Source organism: Scheffersomyces stipitis, chromosome 7 (assembly GCF_000209165.1).
Source record: "Scheffersomyces stipitis CBS 6054 chromosome 7, complete sequence".
Taxonomy (NCBI): Eukaryota; Fungi; Ascomycota; class Pichiomycetes; order Serinales; family Debaryomycetaceae; genus Scheffersomyces; species Scheffersomyces stipitis.
Window position 1 is genome coordinate 718507 of NC_009047.1, and position 27184 is coordinate 745690.

A 27184-nucleotide genomic window follows, 5' to 3' on the forward strand; every position below is an offset into this window, starting at 1 on the left:
TTATATTATTAATTCATATTAGAATAGCTGATTTAACATTGGAAGCTAGTATCCAAATATACATCTGGTTCATATACCCAAGTTATTGTCAAAGAAGAAATTAGGCAAGCTGTTCATTTGCGTGTAGAACAACGACGATATGCCATCGTCATTATGTGACTCCGGGAACATATCCGAGCCATTATTGATGAAATTCGCATTGAGATCCCCATTTATGGAGTTGTCGCCATTGATGGAATTGTCAAAAAGTGGAGCAGATTCCATTGATCTATGATGAGGGAGCATTCCTACAGTACCAGAATTCGATAATTGCTGTGTCTGCTGTTGTAAGCGGCTTGGAGTACGTTGAACGTTAAACGCGTTTTCAGAAGGTGATGCACGCATAGGCAAATCGCTAGGGTGCAAAATGTTAGACAACGCTGGATTGTAACTCGGAGAAAACGTAATTGGACTATTTGCCGAAGGACTAACACCGAATTGTCTTTGCTGAGAGGTGTTAGCATTCTGGAGAGACGAGGAAACTGGAGTTGGTATACCTCCACCAGGAGTCCACACCGTCCTTCCAGGAGCTCCAGCATGGCTACTGTTTGAGCCACTCATGGAATTACTAGCAGAAAAATTTTGGCTATTGGTAAAGGGCGAAAATCCGAATACACTGGAAACTTTGGAATTAAACTCGGCTCTATCTTTGAAGATATCTGGGAACATCTTTTTAGCACTGTCCAAATGACGTTGTAATTTTTCATCACCGTTAAGAACTGATATCTTGGTTGTTTGTTCATAGAACTTAATAACAATCTTAAGCATCAATTTGATAATTAACGAGACTACAAGATCCTTCTTGGAGTAGATTTTGAACCTACTCTTTCCTTCCACGTGAGAATTTTTCTTACTGGAAAAGAAGTTCATTGAGCAATCAATCAATAGCTTGAGATCACTGTATGACTCAGGTAAGTTTGGATGGTTCAAAATTGCAGCTGCTAAACACAAAAAAGCGGAAACAGGGAAAAACAAGATCCAATAATAATACGAGACACCCGTGTTTTCACGGTTAAGCTGTCTTACCAAGACCAAAATCGTACGAGCTGAATCCAAATGCAAGTTTCTAAACTTCATGCTGGACGAATTGTCCAATTCTTCAGCATTAACCATGGTAGGAAGTCTGTTCATCACCATCAAGTGGAAGAAGAATGTGATTTGAACTGCGATCACAGTCTCCCTTCTGTAATAAGGCATCGTGTCTGGAATGAAACTGAACTCAGGGTCGTTGAAAAACCGAGGACGATCTGCTTCATGCATAGACGAAGCAAGTTCAAACATCTCGTTGTTCAAGTCGTTCAATGTATCGGCTACCTTTTGAATAGTTTCATTTTCTACTGAAGCAACGAAAAGCTTAGTGTACGACTTGGATCTGATTCTGGTAAGCAACAAGAAGTACAAGTGGTATGTGAGGGGATCATCTGCTCTTCCAATAATCGAAAGCATCTGCTTGGATAATGACATGTTTACATCAATATTCATCAATTGCTTGTCATTAACTTTGTGTTTCATCTTCAACATGCAGAAACGCATCAAGTCTTCGTCGTTATTAGCAGTGACATCATTAGCATTAATCAAAGGCGGCTTTCCACCTCTGAAACAAATCTCCATATCGAAATAGTGGCAGAACATCCAGATCTTTCTTCTTTTGTGTTGCTCTTCAAACTCCAAGTCTTCGTATGTTTCAGCTCTATGCAATCCTATCTCTTGGGCATACCTTATAGCAACGGAACTCAACATATAGTTGACATGACTGGTCAACCAGTCCATCTCTATGTACATAATCAAAAGCAAAATCCCTTCAATAGTGGTAATACCATCACTGATCACAGACACTCTGTGGTAGTAGTAAATAGCATCGTCAAATAACGTATTCTGCCAGCTCAACAATTCATCATCGGAAAGCAGAATTTCACTGGACTGTGTCTGCTCTTTGCCCACAGGAGTGCTCTTGAGGGATGGGGCTGATTCCAAATTTATTCTCGAACTGATACACAAAAGTAAGCCTGCTGTCATGATCAAGTATTCAGACAACTTAAACTTCTTTCTCTTACTATGGTTAGGTTCTCTAAAATTGTTGTAGTACTCCTCAAAGTAGCCTCGCATTTCGCTTTGTTCGCAAAGAGAATTGATATCGTTGACATCTTTGTAGTGAGTGTCGATAAAATCGAACACTAGTTTAGAGTTTTCGGGGAATGGGTTCTCTAGCAATCTTCGACGGCCCTTACTGTCAATGAGAGGGGGGTCTATCCATTTAAGCATAAAAGTCTTAAACTTGGAATAAAATACAATGGGCACGTTTTTAATTGGTGTGATTAGATCTTCGCCTTCTGTACCTAATGTACGCTCTATCCATGCCAAAGACTTGTCAGAGAAGATACACATCATAGAATGGATTCCAAAATATTGTTCTAAAGTACGGTTGTTCAAGAGGATCTTAGTCTTGGAGCTTGAACTCTGCGTGGAAGCTGCTGTGGAGGAATCTTTGGAAGACAGTATTGGTTCTGCTTTGCTCTTGCTCGACAGTTCTTTTAAGTTGTGTTGAGAAGAGTCTCTTGCATGTTCATGTTCGTCGTCTTCTTCTTCTTCGTCATCTTCTTCGTCATCGTCATCGTCCTCATCTTCAGTTTCAGAAGTTGTACGGTCTAAATCGTTTTCTTGTTCGTCTACTGTGTTATTCTCATTCTCGTCCTCGGACTCAGACTCAGCAGAACTTCTTAGATGTTTTCCGTTTTCTACCTGATTTCGATTAGAAATCTCATCAATGACATTTGAATATGTTTTGTTTGTATTGTTTGAGGAAGACATGGACGCTAATGGGGCTACAGGTACTACCCTGGTGATATCCTCTAATTTGTCTGTGAGTCTGATGATGACATTCTCAAGAGTAGACAAACGAGTATCTAGAACTTCGATCGTCCTTGTCTTTGAGTTACGTTTTAAGCCGTCCTTCTTGTCGCCAGACTTGAGTGGTTTCATTTTCTTCTTTACTGGTCTTTCTTTATAATGACAATTGCGTTCCTTAGCCAGTGAGCAGTTCCCACACGGCAAGTTGCCATCACATTTGATCTTTTTCCTTCGACAATGATCACAGGCGACTCTTATTCTCTTTTTCAGAGACTTGGAATCCACTTCTGAATGAAACGAAATTTCGGTAGGTATTTCAGACATGATTGTTAAGGAGAACAGTCAACAGTTAGTTAAATAAATGCTCCGGAAGAGTGATAGGTATTAGTGATAATAGTGATATTAGAGTAGTCAGTGAGATGATAATTATGACTTTAGCGGTATTGTGCTATTATGATATTAGGATAGGATGACTCAATTACTAAATTATGTAGTAATCTTATTAATAAAGATGGAGTTAAATGGAAATAAGATGCTTGCACATTCAACAGTCCAAGGTCAAACGGATATGGTACAGCGAGCCTCTGGTATAGGTATTATGGGCCGAGGCAACGGAGGGTTTGATACAACTGCCAGGATGAAAAATGGGGATTTGTTGTTCAAAGGTCCACTTGGCTGTGAATATTACAAGGAAGAGCACCTGAAAAAAAGATGCGCTAAGTTAACAGTGCACTAACAGAGACAGCTCAAAGCGAAGGAGTTCCTAAACAAACTTATATTAGAAAGCCGAATATACCCAGGTAGGTCTGATACGCTGGAGCTGCTGGTGTGCAAAGGGTCCACAAAATTCTAAAACCGAAAACAGGGAATACTGCTATATATGTTTTAGTGATTGCCACAGCCTTTCGTGTCTAAGTATTAGAGCCGGTATGCAGATTAGCCTAGTAGATAATAGGCCGTGGTTGCACTTTTAAGTTGGAAGAATAGAGAATTTAGAGATTTTAGAGGCTATTCACATCTACAGACACTTACGGAAGTCGAGAGACTTTCAGCAATAGTATATTGAACAGTGGTGGTATATCCGGAGCTAGATCAACGACAGTTTAAGTAGGTTGGTCTTGCCAGACTTTGAAAGCACAGTGGAAAATTGCACTTCCCTCTGGTTTACACAGGTAGGCGTATACGAGGTTATGTAAACCGGAAGTACCACGACGACTTCTAGCCGTGAATGGGGAAGGAAGTAAGTCGGCAGAAGCAGAAATCACAAGCAAAGCTTGATGTCGGGTTTAGTGCAACTAAGCGGGGGGGTTTCAACACCTGCCAGCTAGATAGTGGTTCTACTTCAGATGTCAGGATCCGTTCTGGCATCTCACACGCAGGGCATCTCGTACGCTCAGATCCAGACTTGGCCGAAGCAATTTTAAACCCGCTTTTCTATTAGTGGATCAAAATTTTGCACCCGCACCTGTATTGCGTCGGCTTGACCTAAATAATACCTTATTATCTCGGCTCTTCAATGTGATTGAATCAAAACACCGAATTGTCGACCTTTGAGTCTGCAAAAATGGTGGCCATATGGTCCGTGTTCCGTGTTCTTGTTGAATATTGAATACGTTTTTGCTGTTTTTGGTGGCCTCGTTTTTTCTGTCTTTCTCCCTCTGCAACACGTTGTGGAAAAAAGGATCCAGTTCACCACAGAATGCCTCAAGTCACTTTAAGGTTGTCTAACACCAATTGGCCAGTGAGCCGATTTTCAAGTGTGCCTGTCATTCATCTGTCTATAATCTCCGAGCTTAGCCTCCATTGAAACTGGATACATTTCCTTTTGTTATTAGTTCGGATACCGGGTCCAACTCTCTCCCGAGAACTTATCTATCCGGATTCATTTGGGCAAGTTGCAGCATGCACTCCAGATATATTATTCGAATTGCAGCCGCTGTGTCTACAGACAAGAAACGGTCAAGCAATCTGGATCGTGGAATCTGCTGACATTTTAGACCCTTCCCCTTAGTCATACCTTTTCCATGAAACTCCTATTTCCGTTCTACGTCTAGTTTTGCATCCAATTACATATTTTGCGAAGCTAACAAAGTGCAATCGATTGGTATTTACATGTATAGACACTTCACTAGTATCTACTCTTGTTCTCTCATCGCTTCGTATATACAATCTAATTCATGTAGTAGTCAAAATCATTACCCTGGTCATTCTCAGAATTGCTGTACTCATAATTGCCATCAAAGAAGAAATTGGGCAAGGTATACAATTGAGACGAGATCAACGAGTTGAATGCCTCTTCATTCATCTGTCCAAAATCCAAATCAGATTCCAGCGGATCAATCAACTTCGACAACGAAGGCTGCGAATCAGGAGCTGCTTGCTGTTCCGAGTTGACTAATGTCTTCTGCGACTCTGCAGTGCTTTTCAGAGATTGACTCAAAGGCGTATCAAATGATCCAAGAGAAGGAGAATCAATGGCATATGAGTCAAACTCTTCGTGGGTGAAGATCAGCTGGCTTAAACCTGTACCACTAAACAACAAGTTCATTGGCTTCTTGCCTTCGGTCTTCTTGAACAAGTCAGGGTATATATTGGCACATGCTTCCATGTGGTCGCTCAAACCCTTGATCTCATTTGCATAGTGATGTTCGGATTCTTTGTCCATCAAATTGACCAACACTCTCAAAAGTAAACGTGTGATCAAGTCGTACATCATACTCTTATTGTCATATGTTTTTGATTCACCAAACGTTCTTATGTCTTCTTCATTAAGACCTCTGTATGCAAAAAAGTTCAAAGATACACGAATCAACAACGTACAATCCATATGAGTACTGTTTTCTTGTGGGAAAGACAAACAGTGGCCAATAAGACTGCAATATGCCATAAATGGATAGAAAGTGACCCAATTCAAGATCGAATTAGGAACCTTTGTTCTATCCAAATCTACCACGAGATGCAATATGGTTCTGGCACTTTCCAAAGACAAGTTACCAAACTTGATAGTTTTTTCATTGCTTTCAAACATGTTGTTCATAAAGGGCACCCTGTTGATTGAGAGTAAATGAGCAAAGAAAGACAACTGCAACAAGAGAGAACTGTACTGGAAAAAGTTGTTGTTGCTTTCAGAAAGTTCAGCGAAACAACTTCTGCTAGGAGACTCTGGTCTTTTGACATAATATAATGTTGGTCTAATTTCGGGTTCCATCAATCTCGCCATACGGAACATATCCTCATTGATATCTTGCAATGATTTCAATAATTCCTCTTGGCTTTGATGAGCAACCTGAGGTTTGAACAAGTTGTTGTAACTCTTTTCTTTAAGTCTGCATAACATCAAAGTGTAGTAGATGTAGTAATTTTGGTACCCCCACTTACGGCAGTTTGCTACTAGTTCAGATGAGTTTTTCTTACAGACGTCGTTTTTGAATGGATCCAAAGGCACAGAAAGGAAGTAGTCATCTTCTTCGGTTAAGATTGTCACATTTGCACGATTAATCAACGTGGCTTTCCCACTTCTGTAGCAAACTTCACTATCCATGTATTCACAAAACCACCACAACCTTCTTTTCAAATGGGCATGTTCTTCAGCATCGTATTTGGAAACGGAAACAGTGCTGTGAAGTCCCAAATCGCAAGCAAACCTGACCATCACAGAAACCAACATGTGGTTAATCTGGAAATCAGTAATAAAACTAGCTTCGATATACAAAGTGACCAATGCTATACCTTGGATGGTTCTTATACCCTCACAGACCACAGAGACTCTTTCATAACATGCAACAGCATTGGAGAACATTTTCTGCTTGAATTGGGCGAGATCAGAACTGGATGCTGCTGACAAAGCTGGGAAATTATGATTATCCTTCACATCTCCAGACTTGTTGGTCAAACACAAAGCTATAGAGACATTCATAATCAAGAATTCACTCTGTGATATTCCGTTAAGAATATCTACATCATGACTGGACAAAGCGTAGAAGTAGAGTTGGAACAATTCACGAATTGTGTGTAAACTGCACAAGTAGGGTGCGATATTGATATCGTCATAATAGTATTCAAGAAGCTCAAAAATGAGATTCTTTTCGTTCTTGTTGAAGAAGAACTTGCTATTGGACGGTGAAGTTGGCAAAGACTGAGCCCATACTTTCATGTTAGACTGGACTACACTGTTAAGAGCGTAAGGCAAGTTTCTTATTGGCAAAAGAAGGGAGTCATCGCCCTTACCTTCTATTCTGCCTTTCATCCATTTTATCGACTTTGCTGAAAAGATACAGAACATCGAATGAGAACCAAAGTACTGTAAGATTCTGTCTCTGGCGCTAGTCACTATTTGACAGGACCTCGGTTCACAGGGCTGAAGCATCTGCTTAAGCTTTTCAGGGCTCAGCACTGACGATTTTTCGTTGAGGACCAATTCTTTGGAAAAATCTTCTTCCTCCTGTTCGTCCTCACTGTTACTTTCAGAAGGTAACGAGTTTAAAGACACTGTATCTGACGAATCGTCATCTTTATCACCTGATCTAGAATTCCCAAGGTCCAATAGACTTTTGGAGTCGAGTCTTTTCACTAGTTTAGAAAGAAGACCTTCCAAAGTAGAAAGTCTACTATTGAGTCCTTGTATGGAATTGGGGTTATGCTTCTTATCTTTGGAATTAGACAGAGACTTGGACACCCTCTTCTTTCTCACTTTGGGCACAACAGTATATGTACAGTCTTTGCTGTGAGTCAAGCAGTTTGAACAGGGGTTTTCTCCGTTACACTTGGACTTCCTTTTCCTACAGTAGTCGCAGGCTGTTTTAGTCCGGAGTCTCTTCTTTTCCTGAGCCTCATGGTCGTCTTCAGGATCAGGACTTACGGAAGACAGTTTGGAGTACATGTTGAAAGGGCGTGGCTATAATTGAACACAGAGCAAACTTGCTGTACGTGATAGTGATTGTATTTGTAGAATTTGGTGTATGGAGTTCTAGTAGTGTTCAGTTGATCTGAAATTCTAGCTGAACAGTCCGGGACCGAAGCGATGCTTTAGATAACCAAATTGAAAACTGATGAAAGAATATGATTCTCTAATGCCTTAGTAGAGCTATTTGTGGCAGAACAGTTGGAACTCTTGCTATTCGCTCCAAATGGCCAAAAGAAAAGTATTAGTTCAGAAAGAAGAGTCTGTATTTCGCTACTGATGAGTGGAGCTTTAAGTATGCGATATTTATTAGACACTCTCAATTATATGCGGGACAGTGATTCTTAAGTATGAGACCCTTTTAGCAGATTGAATTACCTGAATTCTTTGAATCAAAAGATAAAAACCTCGTTCGAAGTCCCATTACCAGCCGCAGGACTCTTGAGAATTGCCATCACTATATATGAACACGAACACACCACCCCACCATCGCTAAGCTCAAGTTGCTTATTGTTCTATGGCTATCTAGACTAGGAGTGCTGCATGGAACCTGCAGTGGTACAGGAAAAGCGGAAGTTATCTTAGCTTCCGTTTTGCATCCGCTTCCCTTCCTGAGATCAGATGACAAAAGTCATATGAGAAGAGAAGATGGCAAAGAACACACAAACACAAAGCAGTTCACAGACAGCATGACACAAAGCACATGATACTGGTTTGGTGGAAAGTTCCTCTGAAGCAAGAATTACATTTATTTTCTGTTCGGATTTCGATACTGTATATTGAATCCTTAAGTCTTTTAGGCTTAATATTTAAGCTGGCTACGTCGAAGTTGTTTCTACTGAAATCCCTTGCATTAACAGCTTGCTATGAAAGCTCAGATTTGACTCACTTCCTAGGAGGCTTCTAGGTTCCTTAGGAAATTCTGTTAGCTAAATATATAGACAAATTCTCGAGGCGAGAATGTGAAAAATTTTCACGAGATTCCAACTGCCCAAAATGGGATCAACTTGGTCGGGAAATGTACATCTAGACCCATACCAAGTAGGACCAACCATCGCAGTTACATCATATGGCTAAGCCTTCAACTTCGTTAAACATTCTTGAAGTTGATGGAATATAATGTAGGATCAATGTCGTACCACAGCGACATTATACGACATTTAGATTGAATTTCCAACATTTTCCGGTGTATAGTCACATGACATCTATCACATGTGTCGTGTGCCCTCAATCATAAATGTCAATTTTTCAACAACTCTATTTTCGATCGTAAGAACCATTTCTTCCCAATTTCTTCACCAGAAATCGTAAAAGTTCCGGGAAACCATGGTGGCCAAGAAGGGAAACCCCATTTTCGCCAATAAAGAAGACGGCAACTTCCGCGAGGCATTGAAGCTCTACGACGCCAAACAGTATAAGAAAGCTCTCAAGCTTGTAGAGACAAACCTCAAGAAAAACTCCAACCATGCCGAATCTCTTGCACTCAAAGGCTGTATCAACCACAACATCGGCAACAAGTCCGAGGCTGAGTCATATGTGCTCAAGGCTATCCAAAAGGCACCAGCTAACTACTTGGTCAATCATTTGGCTGGGATCTATTACCGTTCTGTAGAGAACTATGTAGAAGCTAGCAAGTGGCTCAAGGCTGCAAATGACAATGGATCTCCCAATAAGCCCATTTTGCGTGACTTGTCATTGATGCAAACCCAGATCAGAGACTATAAAAACTTGAAAGACTCCAGACAGCAGTATTTGGAGTTCCAACCAGGTTACAGAGCCAACTGGACTGGTGTAGCTATAGCCCACCACTTGAACAAGGACTACGCCGCGGCCGTTAGCACTCTCACAAAGATAGAAGGCATAATCAAGGAGCATTTGACTGACGCTGACCGTTACGAACAATCGGAATGTGTATTGTACAAGGTTGATATCATAGCTAAGTCAGGCGACATCGCCAAAGCTCTTGCTACTTTGGAGGAGGACTCCTCTGAAATCAAAGACAGATTGTCCTTCTTGGAATACAAAGCTCGATTCTTGATGCTTCTTGACAAAAAGCACGAAGCATCTCTCATCTACCGTCAATTGCTCCAGAGGAACCCAGACAACATGCAGTACTACAACTTGTTAGAACTCTCTTTGGGAACTGTAGGCAATTCAGTAGATCTCAGATTGAAGCTTTACGAGAAATTGGATCTGTTCTATCCACGTTCAGATCCTCCCAAGTTTCTTCCATTGACTTTCACACCTTCTTCCCATGCTAGATTTGAAGAGAAGGTCCGTAGCTACCTTGTTCCACAGTTGAAAAGAGGGATTCCAGCTACTTTTGTCAATGTCAAGCCTTTGTACAAAAACCATAAGAAGTTGAAAGTCATCGAAAAAGTTGTCTTGGATTTCTATGCAGCAGAATTGCCCAAGATCGATAATCCGACCGTCTTCGTCTGGACTAACTACTTCTTGGCTCAGCATTACTTGTATCTTAACGAGTTGGACACTGCCAACAAATACATCGATGATGCTTTGAAACATTCTCCAACATTGGTAGAGTTGTATACAATCAAGGCTAGAATCGTTAAACATCAAGGTAAGTTTGAGGAAGCAGCTGACATTATGAATGCTGGACGTGAGTTAGATTTGCAAGACAGATTCATTAACTCTAAGGCTACCAAATATTACTTCAGAGCTAATAAAGTTGACGAGGCTATTGATTGCATTTCATTATTCACCAAACTCGAAGATGGAGTCATTAACGGTTGCAAAGACTTGCACGTGATGCAGGTAAACTGGGTCTTAGTAGAAAGTGCCGAAGCGTACAAGAGATTGTACCATGAGTATGAAGCCAAGTTAAAGGAATTCAAAGAAAGCTCGCCCTTAGAAAGCGAGGAATCCAAGGAGTTGGAAAATGAACTTGTAGAAAATATCGAAACCTACAAGGGTTTGGCTTTGAAGAGATACAATGCCGTTTTAAAGATCTTCAAAATCTACTACAATGATCAATATGACTTCCACTCCTACTGTATGAGACGTGGGACACCCAGAGATTATATTGACACCTTAGAATGGGAAGACAGAATCCATTCCACCCCCATCTATACTCGAGTATTGAAGGGAATGGCTGAAATTTACTTTGAAATTTATAACGAGCAACAGGTGAAACAAAGTTCTGAATCTCCCCTGATTGAAGAAGGCAAGACCACCAAGAAGCAAAACAATAAAAAGAATAAGAAGAAGTCACAAATCAACAAGAAGAAGGCAGATTTCATTGCCCGTGTTGAAAGTGAAAAGGACGACGAAGATCCTCTTGGAGCCAAATTGTTGAGCGACTTGACCAATGACGACCAGATCATTGACAAGTTGTTCCAGTTGTACAAACCTTTGATTGAAGAAGGTAAGGACTTGAGACTCACTCACGAAGTCTTGTACAAGACATACCTTATTGAAGGAAAGTACGTGTTAGCTTTGCAATCTGTGAAGAGTTTGAACAAGGTGTTGGGAGGAAGTTCTGACGTCAAGTTAAGAAGCATTGGCGAAAGAGTAGTGGAACTTTCTGAAACTGCTCAGAATGACAAGAATGCGAACGCTGCCATCGTCAAAGTAGTAGGAAAGGGCCTCGTCAGTGCCTTTCCCGAATTTGGTGAGTTGAGCAAGGAAGATTTCTTGAATGTCTACAGCAAATAGATTATAGAGGCACCACTTTATTCATAGAATTTTATTTAATAATAGTATTTATTATCTAATAGTTAATATAATTGAATATTATTAATTTATACACTCCGAATATTCATTATTTAGTACTTGTTGTGAAGTATTTTGGTACTAAGAGTTTATCCAAGTGTCTACCTGGCTCCTAGCTACCGTTCCAGCAAGATTCAAAGTCTGTCTACCCATGGGAAAGTAACTCACGGTGTACCATATCGCAGCTATCAACTGAATGACCGAGAATATGAGGGAGAGAATAATGCTCTTCAATTTCAATGCACTTACCAAAGTCATTACGATACTAGTGACAAATGCTATGGTGAACGGAATTCTTGTAGACAGAAATAAGTGTTCCATATAAGGTTTGAATCCCTGAAGAACCCCAAAACTCACGATGAAGAATATCGATCCTAGAGACCATAAAATGGCAAATTTACGAGGCTTCAACGTCAACACTGGAAATAAGAAAATACAAATCAAATAACAGCATACAGAACCAGCAAATGTAAGAGCAAATATAAGCATTCTGTCCCATTTAGATAGTTCGAAGTAACCGGGCTCAGATGTGACATAGTTCTCGTCATCTTCAAGGTATACCGAGTCGCCTCTGAAGGGATTGAGTTTCAGAAGACGTGCACTGAATGAGTTACTTGAAGGCTGAGTGACTGGAGGAGGAAGGGAAGAACCATCCTGCTGCGAAAGAGGAGAATAGTTGCTAGAATTTTGAGACCTGAAAGCTTTGAAGAAACTCATAATGACTATGAAGGACAAAGGAAGAACTCAATGGTATTGCTGCGGAAGTTTACGAGTTTTTGGAGCTATATGAAGAAATGGCAAATTGACATTCTAGTTAAAGCCACTGAATAAATTGTACAGCCGATATCCCGGTTGAGTCATGTGCCAAAATACACGTGAATTACTTTAATTCGACCTATACTTATCAGTTTAGCTTTACCACTATATTGTTTAGATGTTGAAAATGTTGCAAAGTATATTATTAAAGGAGTAGTTCACCTAACGAGCCAATATGGGCCGGATAGTATTGCTATGTGTCTACTAGTTTTTGTGAAGTGAAATATCTCCATTTTCCCCTACTTAAAATAGTTTCTCGACATTTTCACGTGACAGAACTAGTGCAATCTCCATAAAGTTTATAGAAACTTGAGCTTGATTCAAGAAGGCCAATAATCTTACTTCCGTCACAATCCCCAAATGTCTGTCGTAACAATTCAAGAAGACAAGCAATTTGTCCAGACCTATATCCAGCTCATTGGACTTTCAGAGAATGCTCCGCTAGACAAGTTCAATTCCACTACAGACTATAACAAACTAGAATCGTTGGGTCCAAGTTTACCACGATTCAAGGTTCCATTTCCAGTCGCTAGCAGTGGAGCAATCTCAGAACAGACCATTTCTTTAAAGTTCAAGTCAATCAAGCCTCCTTTCAGATTCACTGTAGATAGTTCGGCTGTTCCAACATCTTCTACTATATTTAAGATCAAGACTGATTTAATCGAATCTGTTCCTATATTGAAGGAAGCTGGTGTGACACCTGCCAACTTGAAGTTGATGTTGAAATCTAAAGTTGTGCACGACTCGTCCGCTCTTTCATCATTGCCTAATGTAGAATCTGAAGTTACTTTCAATGTCATGGTGTCAGCTCCAGACGCTTCAAAGACTGTACCTGTTGCTGAACCCGTAACTGCACCTGTAGTTGAGACTGTTGCAGACACGAAAGAGATAAATCCATTGCAGATCACAGAGTCCACTTGGAACAAGATATCTGATATTCTCAAGGAAGATCTTGGAGAAGAAAGAGGAGGGCAAGCATTGGACAAGCTCAAGACCAACTGGAAGTAGGCATGTATATTGTATGAAAGAATACAATAGAGACTTGAACCATATACAAAAAGAGCCAAAAAGATAGCATCTACATGTAAAGGATAGCAATTGTATAGTTTGATTGAAATAGTGAAGTAGTGAAATCCTATAGATTTGTTATATTCATTAATGTATTCATTATATCGTGAAGTATGTATGTATAAGATATATTACAGGCTCTTGAAGAACTTCTTGGCTACCAACTCGTTCAAGGTTCTGCCTTCTGGTCTTCCGACCCTCCTTTCGTGGAGGTAGTAGGACGCAACGCCTATACTGATGGCGAAGATGGGATCTATCGTTCTAGAGATAAGGTAAGGGTATTGCATTGTAGTACAAATCAATTGTAGAGCTACAAGGAACCTGAAATTTGTGAAAAAGCCGGGGACTTCTTTTCCAGAGCCGGATTAAGACTGAATACGAAAAATTACAATAGAATTGTTCGCTACAAGACCACCACTACCAACAGCTACCTTCAATTCTATTCATAGAAATCTATATTAAGAGCCCAGAGCTCATTACGTGATTTCTCTCTCAGCGCCAGCTAGGAAACATTCTCGCGACCGGGTAACAGCTACTGCGCGCACTCGCCACGTGACGGAAAATTTTTCCTACACTGGCAAAACTTCGCTACAGACATACTATTAAACGTTGAAAAACTCAAGTCAAGTGATCGTACGTTCATTCATATCCACTTTCTATTACAACAAGTTATCTCATAATGGCTGCTGTATACCCAAGAACCTGCTACAAGTGTGGAGAACTCGGCCACTTGGCTGAAAACTGCCAACAGCAAGAAAGATTGTGCTACAACTGCCACAAGCCAGGCCACGAATCTTCCGAATGTCCTGATCCTAAGCAAAACACAGCCAAAACGTGTTACTCTTGCGGAGACGTAGGCCATGTCCAATCTGACTGTCCTACCCAAGAACAAGGTGCCAAATGTTACAACTGCGGTCAATTTGGCCACATCTCCAAGAACTGTACCGAAGCTCCTGTTTCTGGTTCTGGTCCTTCCGGCTCTGCTGCTGCTTCTGCTCCTCCAAAGAGAAAGTTCGCTTCCAAGGCCAATGGAACCACTTGTTACAAGTGCGGTGGTCCAAACCACTTTGCCAGAGATTGCCAAGCTGGTGTCATCAAGTGTTACGCTTGTGGTAAGTCTGGCCACATCTCCAAGGATTGCCATTCTGCTACCACTTCTGCCTCTACTGGCTTCTCCAAGACTTGTTACAACTGTGGAAAGGCTGGTCACATCTCCAAGGATTGTCCAGATGCCTAAGTGTAGACTTTTGATGTGGTGTTTCGTTGAATGGAGTCCAAGAGGATTCCCTCATGCTATGCTGAAGCTCATGCTTTAGCTAAGTTCATATTCTATTGGCTAAGCTCAAATTCTATTGGCTAAGCTCATGTACTATTAGCTGTTGCCTATAGTATGCTAAAGCTAAATCATACTGTTAGTAGCTTATGCTTCTAAAACTTGTTCATTTAATTTAAAAACTTCGTATGAAGCTTGTGGAGATGGTGTTGAGGATACGAGCAGACTGTCGAAGAAGGTTCTGTCTCTCATAATGATAATAAATAATTCATGATGTCTTTTTTCTTCCGTTTCTTTTCTTTGTATTTAGGGATTATTACCATCACATTATCTTATACATACCCGACTGTAGGTCGCCATTTTCAGTCGACTATTTCAGAAAGAAATAGACTTATGAAAAGTAAACTCTTGATAACCATTTCTCGAACAGTTGATGTTGGGTAAAAATCGAATACTCTTCATAATGTTTATTCATCTTCCGATTAGGTCGTCTGACACCAGTGAATATAGTTTCAACTTTTCCATCATTCTGCTGGTATAGTTTCGTCATTTCAATTTTATAGTTATACCATATGCATCTTAATATGAACGTTTCCTTTCTAATGATACACAATGGTATAATGCTAAAGTAGTAGAAGAAAGAAGGAGAAAATTGAAAAGTTTGAAAGACTTCGGTTGAACGAAATAACTATGGCGAAGAAATAGTACCATATTGGTTATCAAGTTGCAGCCTGCATATCTACTGTGGTTCCAAATTTTTCGCAGTCATTATTAACTATGGTGGATACCGAGGTATGAAGAGGAATACACTATAAGTAAACTTAATAAATGCAAATTGAGTATTTAAGTCGTTCGAAAACTGTAAGAGTATTAGTTATATATATATATACTATTGTAGTTTAGTTTATTCAATTTAGTATTATTCATTGTGTCTTTTGTGAGAGTATCCTATACCAAATAGCGATAGGCTCCTCCTAACACCAAAGCCAATACCAACAATATCAACCTTCCGGTACGTGTGATTGTGAACCAGAGCCCGTAGCCTATCAAAAAATCTGGTACAAGACGAACGTAGTTCTGGATAATGTAATCGTACTTGGTGGGCCTCATATATATCTGGGTAGGACCACCTATTGGCTCATCAGCATCTACCATACGTGACAAAATTAGACCATCCACGTTGACTTCATTATGGTGCAAGTGCCTATTCGCATTTTCGTTAGGCAATATTTGCAAATAGCCCGACGAAGATACAATAGATTTGGGCGCTGTGAAAGGCACCGTGATATGCAAAAAGACCGGTTGGTGATCCGATTGAAGTAGACTTTTGATACTGTTGTATTCATGAATAATCGGAAGGCGTTTGCGTTTGTTCTGAGAATTGGAATCTTTACGTAAACGTAGCATTACTACCTGGTCTTCATCGTCTGAGTCTTCATATGTCATTTGGTACAAGATTCTGTCACACCATGATGGCGATCTCTTAGAGTTGTATACAGCAGTATTAACGTGGTACTTGTAGGTGGGCTGGAAGTCGATACAAGCCTCAGTGAAACCAGTGAATATTTGACCGTTTTCAATGGCCCATGTCAATTCGTCACAATCTTTAACCAATTCTTCAACAGATTCATTTGTAACTAACGACTGATCCAGCAACGATATGAGCCTTTTATTTGCATCTGAGGTTGGGTCAAAATTCTTGGTGGTTCTGTAGTTCAAGTCACCCATGAAGAATGTATGACTCCCATCCTTCAAGAGACCGTATCCATCGCCGAAATCGAGAGATCTCATTATTGTGGTCACATTATCGTTTCTGCGGCGATAATAGAACTCACCTTCATAAGCAGAGAGATGCGCATTGGCAAATGTCAATTGTACACTATTATCATTAGCATATTTGCCATCGGGAGCATATGTCAATCTGACCCCAGCTGCTCCCTTTAGAGATGAATAGCCACTCCCACAGCTGGATTGAGCTTTTTTTATAGAATGAAACTTCAGTGGGAAAGGTGTAATCACTATAAGCCCCGTAGCTCCAATATGGTGCATGGCAATGGTTTGGAATCGATGATCGTTGTGTCCATATTTCTTTCTTAGCGAGTGAAGAAACACTTCATTAAAGCGAATCATATGTTTGTGAGCAATATCGTGGAAGCTGCCATCCAAAATGGGACAGAGTTCTTCCAATCCAAACACATAGAGAGCAGCCAAATCAGTTGGAAATGACTCTACCACCTTTTGAATAAAGAGGTCATGATTAAGCTCTCGTTTGTTGCAATTGTAAGTGAATAGAAAGAGAGGGATCTCTTTGGGAATTGTCATTGAAAAAGATACCGTATGTTAGACTTAGTTGATATAAATGGAAATGTTGCAACGTAATGTTGGTGTGTCTTGTTCTTTATGAATCTCACAGGCGATATCAGCAACAGGATGGTGTAAATATATACGAGATACCGTTGATCTGAGAATGTTAGGCTTGATGTCAATGACTTGTGAAAGGCTGATAATGAGATGAGGAATGAAAATCCAATAAATCTTCCTATGATTTTGTATCAATTGCTGTACAAAGGGGCCGTAATTGACAAAAAGACTCCATATATAGATTTCCTATACTGAATCAACTATTTGTATAGTTCAATTATACTTGTGATTTCAAAATTATAGTACTTGAAACTTGGGGATCGAGTGCTTATTTACAGTTATAGAATATAGCGGTGCGATTGAACAAGTAGACAGAATTAGCGAGAGATAAAAAAAATAGGGCGGTGCGGCTATTAAATCAGATGACTTCAATCACGCAGCTTTCTGCATCTATATCGAGATGCCCCAGACATGTCTTACCCATAATCTCCAACTTTATAGCAGACCATCCGGTTAAATACTTTAAGAATAGTAATACACTATAAGAATGTGGCTGTTTCTTGAACTGCAGCGGTCGATTCTTGAAGAGCTCGATGTAATCGAACTTGAATCCTCGCGTAGGTTCAGAAAAGATCCTCTATTGTATCCACAGAATGAGAATAAAGAAAAGCTACAGATTGTCAGAACAAAGAGACCACAGAAAGAAGTCAAGTTGCAGCAGCATGAATTGGCTGTTTTCCAACAGAAATACAAGAAACATTGCAATTCACTTAGAAACCATACGGCTAACGATAGCGACATAATACAATCAATCCTTGGTACCCTAGATGATTCCAAAGCTACGTTTTCCAATTTTGATTCTGCTCTAGCCCAAATTCAAGAGAAGCATAACAAGACCAATAATGGTGAAATTGAAGTGGCGGAGAGCATACGCAATATGTATACTATGTTTTCCAGTATTCTCTTTTCTGGGGAAGAATCTGTATTGCTAGATGATGATATAAAGAGAGTAAGAAAAGAAGGCAAAGAAAAGACAAAAGTCAAGAGAAAGCACATCATCAGCATCACTGCATCCCATCTTGATCCAGATGGAATATACTCTACTGAAGAAGTATATGGAAAATATTTGGATTTGACAAAATTCCACGAGATCTACAGAAATCAGACTTCCAGCAACGTCTCGTATTTGGAGTACTTGAAAGTGTTCGATATCTTTCCATACGCAGAAAGCTTCCGCAGTTCAAGCATATATCTACAGTACTTGAGAGATCTAAGTGAATATTTGGTAGACTTCGTACTGAGAACAGAGCCATTGCAGAACTTCAATGAAGTGTTTGAATCTATTAAGAAATCATATTCTCCTAAAGAAGAACCAGCAACTAGAGATGGAGTAGAAAATGAACTGGGTGAAGTGTATTGTAGTGTTTGTCAAAAGGTCTTTGCAAAGATATCAGTTTATCAAGGCCATTTAAATGGTAAGAAACACAAGAAGAATGCTAAAGAATTGCAAACTGCAACACCAAAAGAGTCAATCATTTCTGAGAGTGACTTGCAAGAGCATATTAATACAGAATTGGGTAAGTTCCTCTCCAACTATAAAGAGGCAACTATACAGAATACAGAGAGAAAATCAGCCATGACTGAAAGAGAAAGATTGATAGAGAATACCACGATCGTCGGAGACGAATCTGACTATACGACTGTATATGATTCAAGTTCAGATAGTGGAAATGATTCCAGCGATGAAGAAGAAAACGAGAACTTAAAACACCTACCTTTAGGAGCCGATGGAAAGCCAATTCCATTTTGGCTCTATAAACTTCAGGGGTTGCACAAGACTTACAACTGTGAAATATGTGGCAATGTTACATACAAAGGCAGAGTCACTTTTGAAAAACACTTTAGTGCACCTAAGCATCAATATGGCTTGAAATGTCTTGGAATAACTGAGCAATTTGTGTCCTACTTTAAGGATATAATACTGATTAACGAAGCACAAGATCTCTGGAAAAGATTGAAAAGAGATAAAAGAATCAAGGAAGGAGACATCGAGAATGCTGTGGAAGTCGAAGACGCCGAAGGTAATGTCATGTCAGAGAAGGATTACCTTGATTTGAAGAAACAAGGTCTATTATAGAAAAATTATAGAATATTGTAGTATAGCATAGATAAGCAACTCAACAAGGGATATTGTTTGTATAAGATGTACAATTCTGTCTATTCAACATCGTTGGATCCGTACGTTACACCTATGGAAGTAAGATTTCAATATTTTCACGTGACTTCACATCTCACAAAGTATAAGGAAATTTGACAGAACTATAATTCTCAATTCTTGTACTACATCAGCTATTTGTTGATGCTCTTGAGGTTTTCTCTTTTCAAGAATCTGAGACTTTGGAATACACTGCAACGATTTGCTCTGCGAAAAATGAGTGAAAGAGTCGAAGTTTCCCAAGACAAAGGAGTTAAAAGACCGGCATCTCCATCTCCTGCTGCTCAGGATTCAAAGCTCAGGGATAGTCAGGGCTTCAGAATGAAGCGCCAAGTAATTGACAAAGTTACCTTGACGGCATATGAGCAACTAGGAGGAGAGGATGCTTCTGATAGCACCATTCAGCAAGGAAAGACGATCGAGGAAGAAGAAGCAGAAGGTGCTAGCTACATCATCGATGGTAGATTGAGAAGAGTACATCCATACTATTTTACCTATTTGACATATTGCAAGATGAGATGGAGGGACAGAAAACTCTTGGATATATTTGTAGACGAATTTAGAGATCGCTCGGCTGAATACTACAAGAAAGCCATTGATGCTGGACAAGTAACGTTGAATAAAAAGCCAGCTAACTTGGACAGTATAGTGAGAAATGGAGATCTCATCAGTCATCGTACTTATAGAAAAGAGCCCCCAGTTTCATCGCGTGAAATCAAAATTGTGTATGAGGATGACGATTTAATTGCAATTGATAAACCTTCAGGTATTCCAGTGCATCCTACGGGGAGGTATCGGTACAATACTATCACCAAGATTTTCCAGCACGAAATGGGCAAAGTGGTACACCCCTGTAACAGACTTGATAGACTCACTAGTGGTTTGATGTTTCTTGGAAAAACCGCTAAAGGGGCAGACAAATTGGTCAAACAGATCAGAGAAAGAAGCGTAAGAAAGGAGTACATTGCTAGAGTGAAGGGAGAATTTCCCTTGGAAGAAGTTGAAGTCGACCAGCCTATGAGAACCATTGCTCATAAGCTAGGCTTGAACAGAATTGACTTGAAAGAAGGCAAAGATGCTAAAACTGCTTTCAAACGGGTTTCTTATGATCCAGAACACGATACTTCGATTGTCAAGTGTATTCCATTAACTGGTAGAACTCACCAAATTCGTGTACACTTACAATACCTTGGGCATCCTATTGCCAACGACCCTATCTACTCGAACAAGTTCGTATGGGGAAATAATTTGGGAAAAGACAACGAAGGTGACTCCAATGAAATAATACAACGTTTAGATAGAATTGGTAAAGACAAGGCCGCCTCTTCTTGGGCCCATCCCGAGGAAGATGGAGAGTTAATTACTGATGAAATTGATGAAATCTCTGGAATGCCAGTTTATTCCGATCCTGGTCCCAATGACTTGGACTTGTGGTTGCATGCCTATAAATATGAAGCAGCAGACAAGTCGTGGTCGTACAAGACTGAGTATCCTGAATGGGCAATTGGACCACACAGAAAGTTCATGGAATTATCACTAGAAATGGCCAATAAGTGCGACGAAACGCAAACTCAATACAATGTAGGTGCTGTTTTGGTCAACAGAGGCAAGGTTCTTGCTACAGGCCACTCTAGAGAACTTCCAGGAAACACCCATGCAGAACAGTGTGCTTTAGAAAAGTATTTCGAAGAGACTGGAAAGAGAGAAATACCGAAAGGAACAGAGATATATACTACGATGGAACCATGTACTCTTCGATTAAGTGGAAATATTCCCTGTGCCGATCGTATAATTGGTACCACTATCAAGACCTGTTTTGTAGGAATAGTCGAGCCAGACACTTTTGTCAAGAACAATTCATGTTCTGCTAAGTTTGCTGAAAATGGGATAGAGTATATTCATATTCCTGGCTATGAAGAGGAATGTTTAAAGATTGCTACAAAGGGCCACGAGAAGTTAAGCAAAGACTCATAAAAATCCAACTAATGCATGTAAATAGGAAACATTCTATTAATGTACATAGAAATAAGAAGGATGTATATAAATAATTTGCTTTAGAACATTGGACAAGATTTCCAAAATTAACGGTAATCACTAAGTAATGTTTTAGTAAGATAACCATGTCATTAAATAAATAATACAATAAATAGTGATACATGCCAATAAATAATGTTTATATAGTACAATTCAACGAACCTAGTCGTCATCGTCGGAGAAGTTTATCACTACCTCTTTACGTGAATAAACATAGACGTTTCTTCTGTTTCTGGATCCAGCTGGTACTGTATTTGTTTCTGTCTCTTGAGGATCTGTCTCCTGAGGACCTGTCTCATGATAATCTCTGGCTGGATTTGCTTCCTCTGCGTCTCTGAATCTGAGGTTATTGAAATGGGGTGTTGATTCATCCAAGTTGGGGTTTCTGGGTCTTGGGGTGTCTGTGGACGCTGTGGTGACACTGACGGAACGTGGAATTGCAAAACCAGCAGCAATGATTCCGTCTGTCAACGTCAAAAACGCTCTCTTGGTCTTGGACAAAGTCAACAATACCTTCTTTGCGTTAGTTAGCTCCTCATCTGTATAATTTTCCTTACCTCCTGCACTCGCCGATGCAGATTTACCCAAAGCGTTACTGCTGTTGCTACCTAAGTCGTTACTGTTTGTGTCGTTATGTTGATCGTCGTTGTTTTCGTCCTCCTCGTCCTCTTCAATGAACAATTGGGCTCTGTCTACCTCGTAGAGCTCATCTTCATAGAAACGCCGTCCTAGCACTCCCTCTTTCTCCTTTGCTCTCATTATCAAGTTGAACTTATTACACCATTCCCAGGGTATCACCACGCAGATCACGTAGGTTACTACCGAGAAGATTTCCGACAACTCGTACACAAATGCATTCGACACATCAGCAATGAAGAATGCTACCGGGCTGAAGATTAAGATAAAGGTGAGTAGAGAAAGCAACCAGATCTTCTTGTTTGCGAGAATATAGTGGATCTTGGTTAATAGGAAGACAGATATGATGGCAGCATAACATATTCCCATGGCGATACGCACCAAATAGATGAATGCTGGTAAAATGTCACCGGCTTCGTCTTTGGGACTGAAGTTGTGGAATTTTGTTACTCCCCAAATTACTTGCGAAGCGATAGACGCAAGAACGCCTACGAAGAAAGTCATTCTCTTGTCTCCCTGTCTCAGGAAAATACGCATTATGACCTGGACTTGATTTATTTGTAGCAAAAGAACGACTATCAAATCAAATACGTTGACAGCAGTGGAACCGTTTATCTGGTCTAGCAATTTCGCACCATGTAAATAGCCATTTCGCTGTTGCTGGTGTAGAATTACAATAGACTTGATCACAATCACAAGTATATAGACCGATGAAAGCGACGTCGAAGCCTGCAAAAGCACTGAGGGTTTGATGGTGTAGTTTGTGAGAACGAATATCGTTAAAAACCATGTGATTACAGCCAGAACGGCTATGGCATATATGATAGAAACTACAGAATAAGCAAAAGAGCCGTTGAGATTCTCGGTAGTGAACTCGTGCCATGATTGGGACACTATGGGAAGCGGCTGGGTAAACTTATCTATCACAACCCCAGCATTTGTGTCCATCATGGGAGTTCTTCCTTCGTAGCAAACCTGTTTGTATATGGCTTTCGATATGTGGTGCACGGTCGCTTCAAGATTATGCGATACGAGCATCCCCTCAGGGAGAAGGATGTTTTCGCAAGATGGAAACATCTTTTCATGCCACCAGGCATTTCTCCAGTACATTTTGGTCTGGGAAACGGGGGTGTGCCTATTTATATAGTCAAAGAAGAGAAATTAATCATGCCTAGAAATAAGACTTGGTACCAAGACAAATTAGTGACTTTTAAGAGGAGGGCACGTGATATGAGAGTAACTGGTAGCGAAAGACTAAGGAGAGAATATGAATACAGTTACGGAAGAATAGTGAAAACGGGGACGGTTATGTGATCTGCAATGATAAAAAGAGGATCAAGATGAAATTTCTTGACAACGATTTAAATAATGGATTAAGTGAACGAAATTGCTGAAACTGTTGCAGTTGCTGGATTCGAGTATGTGTAACTTCCAGGGGTGTTCAGCTAAGCTTTTCAGTTTTCTTAAATGGAGGACCAAGTTTTCTGAGCTGAGCAAGGAAGGATATTCGGTAGTGTTTGGCCCAGACGACCTTCAGCATGGCGATGGAGTCTTGAGAGAGCAGAGGTTAAGCAGGACGGCTTTAGTTGTTGCTGTGGAGATTAAGGCGCAGTTAACGGCTGCGAAAAAGTGAAAAATTTGATAGATACAGAGAAAAGATTTGGTGAAAGATTGAGAGTTCAGTAACTGGGAGAAAAGACAGAGAGAAAAACAGAGACAAATGAGAGAATACGAAAAACGAGAGTACGATGGTCTGAGCAGTGCCTGATTGTATTATTCGAAAAGCATATATGGTTGCTTGGACTTTCTGGGATCAGGTTGTATTGTATCTTCTCCGTGAAGAGCTCAGCCTGAACATTTTTCCTAGCCTGGGTGTCGCAATTGCGCGTAAGGGAACAATAGACAGAGGAGCCTCCTGCGACGGCACTGCGACATTGTCTGAAGTCTTTGTTGTCCATTTGTGGAATGCCAGGGCTGGTTTTGACCAATAGTACACGCTGGACGTGTTATCCATCTGAAATACTAAATTATATGGGCACGATAAAGACGGTAGAGACGTTGGGCTGTTTCGGAGTACCGGTGAATCCGCGCATCCCGCACACAATCGATCTCTCGCTACCGTCTAATCTGAGACAATAGTTCATCTCAAATTCCACTACCAAACACGCATCATTCGAGAAGTAAATGGCGTGGGTCGTAAAATCTCGTCTCGTAACAGAAGCTCTTACGACTTGTTATATAATGAAGAGGTCCCTCCTTGTCTTAATGTTCCACTTCTTTCGGCCCACTTCTTTCAGCCCACTTCTCGCTGTGCGGTCGCAATTTTGTCGCTATTTTGTCGCTAATTTGTCACTATTTTCTTCCTGGTTTTTCACTGTCGCACTCAGTCCTCAACTTCTCGGCTCAGTGCACACAGAATCCGGGTTTCAAACCACTACCATCTCCATTTTTGCTAACAAAATTTGTTTCAGCAATTTTTCACATTTCAACTTGGTTTATCTCTTTTTGCTCTGCCTCTTTCTCATTCTACTTTTCCTCACTTCCTTATCTTCATACTGCTTCTTCTGCTACTGCTTCTCTCTAACTACTCACCTCTCACCTTCCCTTTCCAGCCAACCCTTCACCTCATACGCGTCTGCACTCCCATGTGTACGAATCGGGTAATCACTACTAAACGATTATGGACAAAACTTCTTCTTCCAGTTCACCACCAGTTCTTCCTAAAACACTTCTGATGCCGCCGCTGACCCAGTCTTCCGTCATGGCAACCGACCCAGACATCGTCATTCTGATGCCTGCTCTCAGTTACCCCAAAGCAAGAGCCAAAGAAAATGGCAAGCACATACAGAATGACATACATAATGAAGACAACGATAATGAACAAGACAACAACAGAGACAACAACAACAATAACAACACTAATGATAACAGCATAGATGATATCAATAACAGCAATGACGATTTCAACAACAGCAATAACGATAACAGTATTGATGACGATGACGAGTCTACTACTCCCTCATCACCTCCTCGTCGTCGTTTGTCGTATTTGGACCCTTCGACACCTTCCCGCCATCTCCGGACTCCGTCGCTGTATTCACACAATTACTCACTACTTGATATCTACGACTCTCCTTCATCGGAGCGTTCATCCATGGCTCCGTTAGCTACAGGGGGTCTTATCGATACGTCCATTATGAAAGGGTTGGATGACCTAGAGTTCAAAGAACTTTCTAACGACACAACAATTTTCGCCAGGCACACCATAGATTCCTTCCCTGAACTTGACATTCTGGACCAGGAAAGCGAATCTTACGTTCAGCCCACTGATCAGGACACTATTGATCGTATACTAGCCTCACCTTATGACCGCTACGGATTTAAAAAGACATCTACACATCACAACATCTCTTTGGAGGATTACAACAAATGGTTTTCTGAATATGCTCAGGATGCTATCAGACGTAAGAAGAAGTGGAATTTGCTTATGAAAAGCAACGGTCTTCAATTAGACTCTGCACAAGCTATACCTACGAGATTTCCGCCAAAATCTGACAAAGTCAAAAAGATGATCCGCCAGGGCATCCCAGCAGAATGGAGAGGCTCGGCGTGGTTTTTCTATGCGGGAGGATATGATAAGCTAAACAAGCACGTAGGTGTATACTCCAAGATTGTTCGTGACACAAAAGATATCCAGAATAAAGATACAGAGGTTATAGAGAGAGATTTAAACAGAACGTTTCCGGACAACATATACTTCAACAGCCATATTGGTACTGATGCCAACACTTCAGTGACTACGTTGGGAACAGAAAATCTGAGATCGTCAGAAACAGCTATGGTAAAAACGCTCCGTAGAGTACTTGTAGCATTTGCCCATTACCAACCACAGATTGGCTACTGTCAATCGCTTAATTTTCTTGCGGGTTTGCTTCTCTTGTTCATGGAAGAAGAGAGAGCCTTCTGGATGTTGGTAATCTTGACTGAGAGAATTATTCCCAAGGTTCATTCTGCTAACCTTGAAGGGGTACACACAGACCAAGGTGTGCTTATGCTCTGTGTAAAAGAATACATTCCACAACTCTGGGCCATATTGGGTAAGAACTTTGAAGGAGAATCACTCTCTGAGGACAAAATACTTACCAGATTGCCTCCTGTTACGCTTGTGACATCTTCATGGTTCATGTCTGTGTTTGTGGGCAACTTGCCTATAGAGACTACCTTGCGAGTCTGGGATATCTTGTGGTACGAAGGCTCCAAGACCATTTTCAGAATCTCACTAACTATATGCAAAATGTGTCTTGAGGACCCTGAATTCCAGAATTCCAGAAGCTCTAAAGGTAGTGGTGAAATGGACCAAATCGAACTTTTCCAGTTCATGCAGAACTACCCCAAGACGATACTAGAACCCAACGTACTAATAGACAACTGTTTTAAAAAGATCGGCGGGTATGGATTTGGGTCACTTTCACAAGATGAAATCAACAAATGCAGAGAATTTGTTTCTAAACAGAGAGCCAAACTAAACTACAAGAAATCCAATATCACTGCTGAAATGACCGAGGAAGAGCGCCAGGCTTTAATTTCCAGTTCTGACAGCACTTTTGGCGCGGAGGACCAGTCTATACACGATGTGTACGGCTTCCATCGTTCGATCATGAGTGGAGTAGTGTGGAATAAGAGCATAAGCAACAAAATGAAGCGTAGGTTTGTCAGGCGTACGAGCAGCAGATCGTAAAATAGATACAAACTTGAAGCACTTGCAATGATATGTAGAAATAGGTAGTCTCACTAGGTGCAACAGTAGCATAAGCAACTGAAGCACGCTTACTAAGAAGTGCCTTAATCAACGACATTTTTGCTCCTGAACATGTTGAAATGTTCAACAGTACATACAGTTGCAATGCAGTGTTTTACTTTGGTAAGAGAGGTTTCAGGCTGCAACATCTAACCAGATGTCACTAGCCAGCCTCAAAACTCGCTTTGCGCAAATCTATAAATATGGCCTACACCCCCTATTTGTAATGCAGTTCCAGTTTCATTGCAGACACTGGACGAGACACAGTGTGAGTTGAAATGTAGGTTTTGCAGATAGCACCATATGGGGATGTAGCTGTTTTGGCCAGGAGCATATTTCAGTTGACGGACATATAGCCGTCCTGCAACTACTACAGTCCCATTTGCAATTCTATTCCCCGATTTGGATAATTTGTTGATGTGGATAATGTATGCAGCTCGCCAGCTAGCCTATATGACACCAGCA

The 27184-nt window shown here is 40.6% G+C and overlaps 11 protein-coding genes across 11 annotated transcripts; 5 read left to right on the forward strand and 6 right to left on the reverse strand. All coding sequences in view use genetic code 12, as the record gives it.

Annotated features, from left to right (window-relative positions):
- Positions 1 to 69: 69 nt before the first annotated feature.
- Positions 70 to 3153, reverse strand: HAL9 (Fungal Zn2Cys6 Cluster domain; the record flags this gene model as incomplete). The annotated part of the gene is made up of 4 exons (XM_001386296.2): positions 70 to 268; positions 554 to 1465; positions 1502 to 2718; positions 2875 to 3153. Coding segments are annotated over 4 exons (2607 nt in total), but the record flags the coding sequence as incomplete, so codon positions are not given.
- Positions 3154 to 5452: 2299 nt separating this feature from the next.
- On the reverse strand, positions 5453 to 7693 carry PICST_15419 (fungal Zn(2)-Cys(6) binuclear cluster; the record flags this gene model as incomplete). Its single annotated transcript, XM_001386297.1, has 4 exons — positions 5453 to 7229; positions 7284 to 7380; positions 7405 to 7567; positions 7589 to 7693. Coding segments are annotated over 4 exons (2142 nt in total), but the record flags the coding sequence as incomplete, so codon positions are not given.
- A 1396-nt stretch (positions 7694 to 9089) lies between these two features.
- On the forward strand, positions 9090 to 11549 carry PICST_73563 (predicted protein). Its single transcript, XM_001386114.1, has one exon. It carries the CDS (start codon positions 9113 to 9115, stop codon positions 11459 to 11461), a length of 2349 nt encoding a protein of 782 aa, XP_001386151.2. The 5' UTR covers positions 9090 to 9112; the 3' UTR covers positions 11462 to 11549.
- A 50-nt stretch (positions 11550 to 11599) lies between these two features.
- On the reverse strand, positions 11600 to 12235 carry PICST_49572 (predicted protein; the record flags this gene model as incomplete). The annotated part of the gene is made up of 1 exon (XM_001386298.1): positions 11600 to 12235. One exon carries the CDS (start codon positions 12233 to 12235, stop codon positions 11600 to 11602), a length of 636 nt encoding a protein of 211 aa, XP_001386335.2.
- Positions 12236 to 12694: 459 nt separating this feature from the next.
- PICST_33473 (predicted protein) lies at positions 12695 to 13342 on the forward strand (the record flags this gene model as incomplete). The annotated part of the gene is made up of 1 exon (XM_001386115.1): positions 12695 to 13342. One exon carries the CDS (start codon positions 12695 to 12697, stop codon positions 13340 to 13342), a length of 648 nt encoding a protein of 215 aa, XP_001386152.1.
- A 191-nt stretch (positions 13343 to 13533) lies between these two features.
- Positions 13534 to 13689, reverse strand: PICST_63528 (predicted protein; the record flags this gene model as incomplete). Its single annotated transcript, XM_001386299.1, has 1 exon — positions 13534 to 13689. The coding sequence occupies one exon, from the start codon at positions 13687 to 13689 to the stop codon at positions 13534 to 13536; it is 156 nt and encodes a 51-aa protein (XP_001386336.2).
- A 1934-nt stretch (positions 13690 to 15623) lies between these two features.
- PICST_63274 (predicted protein) lies at positions 15624 to 16997 on the reverse strand (the record flags this gene model as incomplete). Its single annotated transcript, XM_001386300.1, has 2 exons — positions 15624 to 15823; positions 15848 to 16997. The coding sequence occupies 2 exons, from the start codon at positions 16995 to 16997 to the stop codon at positions 15624 to 15626; spliced, it is 1350 nt and encodes a 449-aa protein (XP_001386337.2).
- Positions 16998 to 17034: 37 nt separating this feature from the next.
- Positions 17035 to 19173, forward strand: PICST_33476 (predicted protein; the record flags this gene model as incomplete). Its single annotated transcript, XM_001386116.1, has 3 exons — positions 17035 to 17059; positions 17388 to 17389; positions 17608 to 19173. 3 exons carry the CDS (start codon positions 17035 to 17037, stop codon positions 19171 to 19173), a joined length of 1593 nt encoding a protein of 530 aa, XP_001386153.2.
- A 294-nt stretch (positions 19174 to 19467) lies between these two features.
- On the forward strand, positions 19468 to 21225 carry RIB2 (DRAP deaminase; the record flags this gene model as incomplete). The annotated part of the gene is made up of 1 exon (XM_001386117.1): positions 19468 to 21225. One exon carries the CDS (start codon positions 19468 to 19470, stop codon positions 21223 to 21225), a length of 1758 nt encoding a protein of 585 aa, XP_001386154.1.
- Positions 21226 to 21447: 222 nt separating this feature from the next.
- Positions 21448 to 23031, reverse strand: PICST_49923 (predicted protein; the record flags this gene model as incomplete). Its single annotated transcript, XM_001386301.1, has 1 exon — positions 21448 to 23031. One exon carries the CDS (start codon positions 23029 to 23031, stop codon positions 21448 to 21450), a length of 1584 nt encoding a protein of 527 aa, XP_001386338.2.
- Positions 23032 to 24658: 1627 nt separating this feature from the next.
- Positions 24659 to 26681, forward strand: PICST_85313 (predicted protein). Its single transcript, XM_001386118.1, has one exon. It carries the CDS (start codon positions 24683 to 24685, stop codon positions 26657 to 26659), a length of 1977 nt encoding a protein of 658 aa, XP_001386155.2. The 5' UTR covers positions 24659 to 24682; the 3' UTR covers positions 26660 to 26681.
- Positions 26682 to 27184: the final 503 nt, after the last annotated feature.